Below are 10070 nucleotides of genomic sequence, written 5' to 3' on the forward strand. Positions count from 1 at the left end.
GCTCCGGCTCCGCCCCTAGGACGGTCAGGCGGCGAAAGAGGGTTCAGCGCCGAAAACTATATAAGGTTACATTTTTTTTAATGTGAGTGTATATATATTATATATATATATATATATATTAGATGTTGAATCCCCTTAACTTTTTTGCTTATTTAAATTTTTATTTTCTGAATTTCCTTGATAAAAATCTTGTTTCTGCCATTAGGGACGGTGATGATTTTGGCGGCTTTATCGTTCATGATTCTTGCGCTAAAAATATCTAAGATTGTCTTGTCTGATGAGCGACGATGATATCTGACTCATGGACGATGATATCTCTAAAGTTTCTTCAGCTCTGTCGGTTTGCAGTAACTAATTTAAAGCATCCACTTTGGTCAGACGACAAAATGGGAATGCAAGATACACGAGTAGAATAGTTTGTCCATAGAGCAAAGTTCCATAAGTTGTTGAAGCTAACTTATTTGGTAGCTAGAGGAAACAGGTCAGTTACCGAAATCAGTGGAATTAATTAACTAATTTCTGGACTTATTTGCCCTAAATGCTTATTAATTATTGATAACAAAACATAAGTAGTTTTTAATTTACCATAATTAAGGGAGAAATTCTTTTATATTTAAACATGCAGTTAAAGTAGCTGTTTCTTTCGATTATGAATCTTCAACTTCTAATTAATAACGGATAAATCTTTAGGACATACAAGTCCACATACATTACAAGCAAAATGCCATCAATGTGTTAGTCGGTTAAGAAGATAATTAGTTAGTTATAACTAATTATAGGATTGGTCAGTGTAGTTGATGAAATAATTGTATATTAGGCACTAATTGTAGAGTGTATATATACAGGATTAGCTCACTGTACTCTTCAAATTTTATCATAATACAATTCAGATTTCTCTCAAATGGAGAACAATCTCTAGAACCTTCTTGTTCATTTCATCATCTTCATCCTCACTGAAACTCTCTCAAATCTTCATTATGGTATCAAAGCAGGGATGATAGATTCCTGTTCGCTGCAATTATCATTCCTCGTTTCCTCTGACAAAGTTTTTTGTTGTAGATTGATTGTGATTTTCGCGATTGATTAAGCTAGGGTTTACCAATTTTCGAAATTTGCGACTGGAGATTCTATTAATTGTGAAATTCAGAACTTAAATCACTTGAATTGACAATTATGGCAATTGGAGAAGAAGTTCCATCTGGAACCAGCACAGGAACAACTACAACAACTATCGATCATCATCACCCTCTGTTCTTACAGCCAAGGGATACTCCAGGTATTTCCTTGATTTCAATTCAGCTGATTGGATCTGAGAACTATGCATTAAGGAGTAGGTCTATGGAAATAGGATTGATAGGTAAGAGTAAACTAGGGTTTGTGTTGATGGACGATGTACTAAGGATAAGTTTGATCCGTCATTGCATGGACTTTGGGAGAAATGTAATGCAATAGTTTTGTCTTGGATTATGAATGTTGTGAGAAATGAATTGCTCAGTGGAATTGTGTACAAATCAAGTGCACATAAAGTTTGGACAGATTTGAAGGAATAATATGATAAAGTGGATGGATTTCGTATTTTCTTTCTGCATAAAGAAATTGCAACTCTGTCGCAAGGAATTTCTACTGTGTCCGCCTATTTTTCGAAGTTAACAGATCTATGGGAAGAATATGATGCCTTGATGCCCTGTCCTGGGTGTGATTGTCCAGAATTTAAAAGGTATTCGGAGCATTTTGAATATCAAAGGTTGTTGCAGTTCCTGATGGGCCTAAATGAGACATATGCGCAGCCTAGAAGCCAAATTCTAATGATGAGCCCAGTGCCTTCTTTCAACAAGGCATATTCCATGGTAATCTCCGAAGAAATCCAAAGAATCCTGGGAAAGTTTGCACAAGCATTAGACACGGGAGACAGTACAATATTGTTTACTAATAAAGGGGGTATGACCACAGGCAACAATTATAAACCTAGAAGGAACAATCTATTTTGTGATTTCTGCAACTACAAAGGCCACACAAGAGAAACATGTTACAAGATACATGTCTATCGAACTGACTTTAAAATGAGGAAGAAAACCAACAATTTCCCTCAACCCAATGGTCAACACCACAACACATGAAGCACAATAGTTGATGGGCAAAGTAGCAACAAATGCGGTATCTCAGGAGGGACAACAGATACTAAACTCTCCAGTTGGGAATCCTACACTGCCTCAGCCAATTATGTTCACTCAGGAATAGTATGATCAAATTTTAAAAATGATTAGCAAAGAAGCAGGTGATAATTCAAAACATTTTGCAGGTATAACTAAGGACACTACAACACATGACAAAATAAATAATAAAAAGTGGATAGTAGACTCTAGTGCAACCAATCATATGGTTCACACCAGAGAATTACTTGACAAGATAAACACTGATAGTCTAAAGTCTGCATCTAAAGTTCATTTACCTGATGATACTTCATTAGATATTGCTTGTACTGGAGAAAGTAAAATTGATGAATGTGGTGTCATTAGAAATGTGCTCTATATTCCAGATTTTAAATACAACTTATTGTCTGTCTCTAAGTTTACAAGGGACTTACAATGCTTTCTGTCTTTTTATCCTGTGTTTTGGATCATGAAAGACCTTCATAATGGGAAAGTGAAGGGGATTGGTAAGGAACTTTATGGCTTGTACAATCTCTAGCATCAGAAGGATAAGATCAAGCTTGCAGCTGTGCAAGCACATGATGATTCTAAAAAGGAAGAGGATCTAAGAATATGGCATGGGAGACTTGAGCATGCTCCAGATAAAGCGGTGAAACAAATTCCAAACATAAAGTTCAAGATCAATAATGATAGAAGAAGGGATTGCACAATCTATCCTCTAGATTAACAAGGAAGATTACCCTTCCCAAAGAGTACAAGTAGATCAAGTAAATCTTTTGAGATGATTCATATAGATGTATGGGGTCCATATAGAGTGACAAGTCATAATGGATACAAATCTTTTCTTACTATAGCAGATGATTACAGTAGGATGATATGAGTTTATTTGTTAAGACTCAAGAGTGATGTGATTGTATGCTTAAAATAGTTTTTTGCCTTAATAAAAATTCAATTTGGTGGAACAGTCAGAATTCTGAGAAGTGACAATGGAACTGAATTTTTCAATTCTGAATGCAACAACTTATTTCAATTATATGGAATGATTCACCAAAGTTCTTATGTCCACACTCCACAACAGAATGGGGTGGTGGAGAGGAAACATAGACATATACTAGAGGTGGCTAGGGAAATTAGATTGCAAGGTCATTTACCTTTCAAGTTCTGGGGAGAATGTGTACATGCAACAGTCTATATTATCAATAGACTCCCTTTATCAGTGCTATCAGTAAAGTCCTCATTTGAGATGATATATGGGAGAGCACCATCTTTACAGCATATGAGGACCATAAGATGTCTATGTTTTGCTAAATTTCTAGTAGAATGAGATAAATTTGCAGCAAGGGCTATTGGAGATGTTCTCATGGTATATTCTTCATCTCAGAAAGGCTATAGGCTATATAATCTCTTAACTAACACCTTTTTTGTGAGCAGGGATGTGAAGTTTGTGAGCAGGGATGTGAAGTTCATGGAGAACATATTTCCTCAGCTTTTGAAGGAAGGAAAGTTGCAGGTTTTTCTAATGGAGTGATTGAACCTAATACCAGTAATGATATACCAACACCATGTCCATCATCTGAAGATGAAAATCCTCCATCTGAAGTTACAAGTCCTCCATCTGTAGATGTATTCCCTCATAAGACAACACCTGCCGCAGAAACACCATCTTCTTTATCCTTACAAGTGCTTGAAGATACACAACAACCACAATAACAAAGAGAAATACCCTCAGAAGTAGTTCACCCTTCCTATCCAGAAGATCAACCCAGAAAATCAAGCAGGAATGTGAAAGAATCTGTCTAGATGCAGGACTATGTGTGTAATGGACCATTTACAAGCTCGACTTCCAAACCTTCTTGCAAGTATCCAATGCAAGACTACTAAAGCCATAATGGTGTCTTAACCAAGTACAAATCTTACCTTTCTAAGATCACCAGCTTGAAGGAGCCTATGAGCTATGAAGAAGCAACAACAGACACTAAATGGGTAGAAGCCATGGCCCAAGAGTTGACTGTCGTCAAAGAAAATGGAACATGGTCCTTAGTAGACTTTCCAACATGAAAAGTTCCTACTGGCTGCAAATGGGTATTCAAAATAAAATACAGAGCCAACGGGGAAGTTGAGAGATGCAAAACTCGTTTGGTTGCAAAAGGTTATAATCAGATTGAAGTAGTTGACTACCAAGAAACCTTCTCTCCTGTAGTTAAAATGGTAACAATCAGAGTAGTTCTTGCCTTAGTAGCAACACAAAATTGGAATTTCCATCAAATGGATGTATAATCACGGGAGAAGTGTACATGTCTTTGCCATGGATTTCCCAGCCAGGGGAAGAAAGTCTGTAGGCTACATAAATCCCTTCATGGATTGAAGTAAGCTTCAAGACCGTGGAATTTAAAGTTGACTGAAGCCTTAACTAATTACAGGATTGGTCAGTGTAGTTGATCAAATAACTATAGATTAAGTACTAATTGTAAAGTGTATATATACAGGATTAGCTCATTGTACTCTTCAGATTATATCATAATATAATTCAGATTTCTCTCAAATGGAGATCAATCTCTAGAACCTTCTTGTTCATCAAAATGTAGACCGTCTTCTTAATTAGACGTTGTGGTGCAACCACATCAGATCTCTTTCTATATATATATTTCTAGACTTTTACAGTTTTGATTTGTATATTTATAATGATATTGTGAGTGCTTTAGGACGTCCACAAAATATGTTTTATTTCTTTCTACTTTTCACGATAAATTGGCTCTAACTAAATAAAGCATTGGAAACGATCTTTGTTGACCACTCAAAATCATCTTCCAGGTTCTATAATTGCTTCAAAATGTCCCTGTCGAGAGTAAGTTATTACCCTATATACTTATTATGCCACCTTTGGATTGCCCCATTCCCATCTTCCTAATATGTGTTCTTTCCAAAAATAATCCGCTTTGATAGGAACTGCAAATGATTATATCAACCAGACAATTACTTATAATCCTTAATTAGTTCGATCAACATTACAAAAACTTTATAATCATTATTTTAATATTAATAATTTGTTGTATGGAAAAAATATTTACTTCTCATAATTATAATTGCATAAATTTTTAAAAGAAACTTTTAATTTCAATAATAAGAAATTTAAGATATTGAGAGGAGGCAAAACGAGTCAAGGTGGAGTAAGATGGAGCAACAACAACAACAACCCAATATAATCCCACTTAGTGGGGTCTGAGGAGGGTAGTGTGTACGCAGATCTTACCCCTACCCTGAGGTAGATAGGCTGTTTCCAAATAGAAACCCGGCATCCTTCCCTCCAAGAACTTCCCACCTTGCTCTTGGGAAGAGTCGAACTCACAACCTCTTGGTTGGAAGTGGAGGTTGCTTACCATCAGAGCAACCCCTCTTGGAGTAAGATGGAGCATATAATATAAACAAGCTAAAGAATAAAAGGTCGTTAGGTTGGCATGTAACGTTCAATCAACATTATTAATTTTAAAATACGCATAATTTAGGCGAGAAGTTATGTAAGTATTAATTTTATGAAAGATAAAACACCAAACAAATATTATATATATATATATATATATATATATATATTTAGATTAAACAATCCTTTCATAATTTTTATGTATTATTTTTCACCATTACTATTTATCGTAAAATAATACATATATTATTTATTTATTGCGCACATGAATTCTATTATAATATTGACATAACTAGCACATAAAGATTTTTAGGAATCTAGGAGTGTTTGTACGTGTTGTGTTGATTTTGGAGAGTTAAATTTTTTATTGGCCAAGCTTCTGGGTACAAAATGAGTGCCTTTGAGTTGTTTTTTTTTTTTTTGGGAAGAATCCGAAGAAAATAACTTTTGCTAAGAAAAGTTGTTTTAAATCTTTTCAGAATAACAATAATATCATTAAATATATATATATTTATTTATTTCCGAACAGTCCAAATTATGTGAGAAAAAAACACATATCATGATGCATTGTCGACAACTCGTTTAGGATCAAAATCTCATAACACATGCTCCCTCTCTATTTTATAATTTTATTTTTGTACATTTAAATTAAATAAAATTAGAAAATTCAATTAAAATCATTGATTAACAAATATTCCAAATCATTTATTTATCTAAATGATACTAATTCCCAAAGCACTTTTAGAAAAAATGCCAAATGTAAATTGCTTTTTTCTTGGTAGCTAATGTAAAATGCTTTTATAAAACTAATGAAATCCTTTTTAAAAGATTTTGGAGAAATATAAATTGCCACTATCCAGAAGTACTTTTTTAAAATACTATATCATATCACTTAACGAAAATACAATTTTCTTATTTACGAAAAAGCTTTTTAAAATACAATAAGTAAATTTGGAAAGTAGAGCCAAACAAGCGCGAAAGTAATTACCGGCTCTACTGGCATTCCGGTCACTATCACTTTCAGCTGCCAAACGCAAAAAGCCCTTAAAACGCGTTTCTTTTCCTTTATTTGGATCCCGCGCGCTCTCTCTCTCTCTCTCTCTCTCTCTCTTTTTCAATAAAGCAAAAATACCGAAACAGTGGGGGAGTAGAGATAGATACTTGGACTTGGTTACAAAAACAGTAGCCTTAAATAGTCCAGCTACTGCCCTTGCCTTGTACATGCAATGCAAGTACAGGCTGCCGCCATGGCGAATTTCTCACCGTTGCTATTAACGACGATTTGGCTAGTGCTTGTAATTTGTAAAGGAGTAGAGAGTGGTCATTCCTCAGCTGTTGGAGATCCAGGAATGATAACAGATGGCTTAAGGATAGCTTTAGAAGCTTGGAACTTTTGTAATGAAGTTGGTGAAGAAGCTCCTGGAATGGGTAGCCCTAGAGCTGCTGATTGCTTTCATCTTTCTGGTAATTTAATTTAACCCATTTTTTGCAAGGATTAAAGTAAAAAAAGAGCATAAAATGTGAAGTTTAAAGTTATATTATTTCTAAATATAGGACATGCTAAAGAAGGAAGTGACATAAATTGGGATATAGGGAGTATTGGATTTGATTATCTAAGCTACTAAGGTTGTATTTTTGTAGACCCTGACCCTATAATCTGATCTATTTTTGTTATGTTTTGCAATGATTGTGTGATGTGTAGACAGTTCTCTGACTCACAAGGTAACCGAGTCGGATAATAAGCTAGGAGTTGGCAAGACATTCCCTGGCCTGAGTCCTAAGGCTAAGAATAATCCGGACTTATATGCTGTTGAAAAGGAACTCTATCTTGGTTCATTGTGTGAAGTTGATGACACGCCGAGGCCATGGCAATTTTGGATGATAATGTTGAAGAACGGAAATTATGACACAAAATCTGGTCTTTGCCCAGAAAATGGGAAAAAAGTGCCCCCTTTTAATCCTGGAAGATTTCCTTGTTTTGGGAAAGGATGTATGAATCAACCTATCTTGTATCACCAGCCCACTTCATTATTAGCCGATGATATTATGCGGGGAGGTTTTAATGGTACCTATGATTTGGGTTCTTCAACGGGTGGCAGTAGTTCCTTCTTTGAGGTGCTCTGGGAAAAGAAAGTTGGCACAGGGGGTTGGGTATTTCAGCACAAACTCAGAACCTCCAAATTGTATCCATGGCTGATGTTGTATCTTAGGGCGGACGCGACCAAAGGGTTCTCTGGAGGCTACCACTACGATACCAGAGGAATGTTAAAAACTGTAAGCTCACTGTTCTTGTCCTTAGAATATGTTTTTATACCCTCCATTCAAATTAATCGAAAAACTGATTTGGGGTTGCTTGCTTTGATAACTTCACCACTTTGATTGTGAAAATTGATAAAAAAAAAGGCCTTATAAATATCTATTGGTTCCAAGTTATGTTTGCCTTTACTAGCATTATTGTTAAACAATAGAGCATGAAGCTCTGCAGGAAGATTCTTTTTTTTTTTTGATGCATCAGGGAACGTTTGATGCCTGACATTAAAAATCTACTTACAATTAGGGGCAAACTTGATTCATCATCAACTTAATGTCAATTCTGGCTGCCTACGTGAAAGAGGAAATAAGAAATCAAAAGAGAAAAAATCCATTTCAAGAGGAAATTAATTGAAAGCCGAATTAGTAGAAGTCACCCAGCCACATGCTGTCCACATTAGAGCAAATAGGCCTGCCCTGAATGGCTGTTGACACCATGATCAATTAGTCGTATGTCTTATTCTACCACTAAAATTCCGAGCACAACTGCAGGTGATTTAATTGTGAACCTCCCTGGTTTGTCACCAGGCCTCTGACGGGTACATTTAAAAATTAACGCCATTACTGGGGTTGCATTTTTTGCTGTCAGTTTTGAAGTTAGTACGATGGAACTTGGAGACCCTAAGCTAATACTTTATTAGGATTAAGGGGGTGGGTTTACCATAAAGAGATGAGTAGGCTGTAGAGAGCATGGGGAGTGTTGGGCCTGACACGAATTCGTTATATAAATGGTCTATCTGGTAGTATTAGCAGAGAATTGAGAATACTATTGATATACATATGGCTATCGAGGAAATCCGGTGGCAAGATTATTAAGAATCTTTCTAAACCAAGTGTTACAAATGAAATACGAAGAAGAAAAAAGATATTTTATTTTCTTCTAATGTTTGAAGAATTTCATGTTTTTTCAATGCTATTCCTGATAACAGCACAATTATTGTTATTTCAGCTCCCGGAGTCACCTAATTTTAAGGTCAAATTGACCTTGGATGTGAAGCGAGGGGGAGGACCGAAGAGCCAGTTTTACTTGATAGATATTGGCAGCTGCTGGAAGAACAATGGTGCTCCATGTGATGGAGATGTGCTCACTGATATTACCAGATACAGCGAGATGATCATTAATCCAGAAACTCCAGCTTGGTGCAGCCCCACAAATATTGGCAACTGCCCACCTTTTCACATCACACCGAACAATACTAAAATCTACAGGAATGACACCTCTCACTTCCCTTACTCAGCTTATCACTATTATTGTGCTCCTGGGAACGCCGAGCACTTGGAAAAGCCATATAGTACATGTGATCCTTACAGTAATCCCCAAGCACAGGAGCTAGTTCAGTTGCTGCCTCATCCAATATGGGCAGACTACGGCTATCCAACCAAACAAGGAAACGGCTGGGTTGGGGATGGAAGAACATGGGAGCTTGACGTTGGTGCCCTTTCCAGCAGACTTTACTTCTATCAGGTACTTTACTCAAAATACGGTGCAAAAACCATGTTTAAATCAGACAGAAATGCACGAGGCATTTAATGCTCAAGATTAAATAACAAGTGGCCAGACCAACCTGTATGATTCAGTCCTTGCTCTTTTTGGCTGCAGGATCCAGGTACACCTCCTGCTAGAAGAATATGGACATCTCTGGATGTGGGGACTGAAATTTTTGTTAGCAACAAAGATGAAGTGGCAGAATGGACTCTGAGCGACTTTGATGTTTTAATCACCTCGTAAAACCATAATAATGATACCCTTCTATTTAACATTGTAACTGTAGCCAAAGCAAAATCAGATAGTGGGACAAGGTCTCATCATTCTTGATGTCTAAACTTTATCTTTCTATACTAGATCTGATCTGACGGGGCAAGTCCTGTCAGCTTTATTTCCGAGAGAAGAAAAAAGAATTTTGTTTTTGCTTTATTTTCGCGGATTTCTGGGTGTTCACTTCACCTAAATATAGCATTGGCTTCTGGTGGAATGAAAATTACAGCACAGTAACCTTCGAAATAAACCTAGAACTCCCTGCACTTTCTGTGGTTGCTTTTCGAGCTTGGATGAACAGACACGTGCTTATGTGTATAAATATATGTTCTTTTTGAGATGTGTATTGTTAAAAACTAAAAAGAGCATGCAGCTTGTATGAGCGTCAGAAAAGGAACGAACCCAAAGCATATCGTAGATTATGTTAGTTCTTTGG

General features: G+C 36.3%; 2 protein-coding genes across 3 annotated transcripts; both read left to right on the top strand.

The window, feature by feature from the left end:
* The first annotated feature begins 1173 nt into the window (after window positions 1–1173).
* On the top strand, window positions 1174–3860 carry LOC138878022 (uncharacterized). The gene is made up of 6 exons (XM_070157676.1): window positions 1174–1357; window positions 1708–1938; window positions 2300–2656; window positions 3116–3292; window positions 3488–3513; window positions 3582–3860. The coding sequence occupies exons 1-6, from the start codon at window positions 1174–1176 to the stop codon at window positions 3858–3860; spliced, it is 1254 nt and encodes a 417-aa protein (XP_070013777.1).
* A 2779-nt stretch (window positions 3861–6639) lies between these two features.
* On the top strand, window positions 6640–9793 carry LOC104235818 (uncharacterized). 2 transcript variants are annotated; one of them, XM_009789641.2, is made up of 4 exons: window positions 6640–7032; window positions 7271–7842; window positions 8828–9343; window positions 9479–9793. In XM_009789641.2, the coding sequence occupies exons 1-4, from the start codon at window positions 6795–6797 to the stop codon at window positions 9605–9607; spliced, it is 1455 nt and encodes a 484-aa protein (XP_009787943.1). In that variant the 5' UTR covers window positions 6640–6794; the 3' UTR covers window positions 9608–9793. The 2 variants fall into 2 exon arrangements, with proteins under 2 accessions (XP_009787943.1, XP_009787944.1); XM_009789642.2 differs by having other exon boundaries at window positions 6648–7032; window positions 9457–9793.
* The last annotated feature ends 277 nt before the right edge of the window (window positions 9794–10070 follow it).

The sequence above is a fragment of the Nicotiana sylvestris genome, chromosome 9 (assembly GCF_000393655.2).
Source record: "Nicotiana sylvestris chromosome 9, ASM39365v2, whole genome shotgun sequence".
Lineage (NCBI taxonomy): Eukaryota > Viridiplantae > Streptophyta > Magnoliopsida > Solanales > Solanaceae > Nicotiana > Nicotiana sylvestris.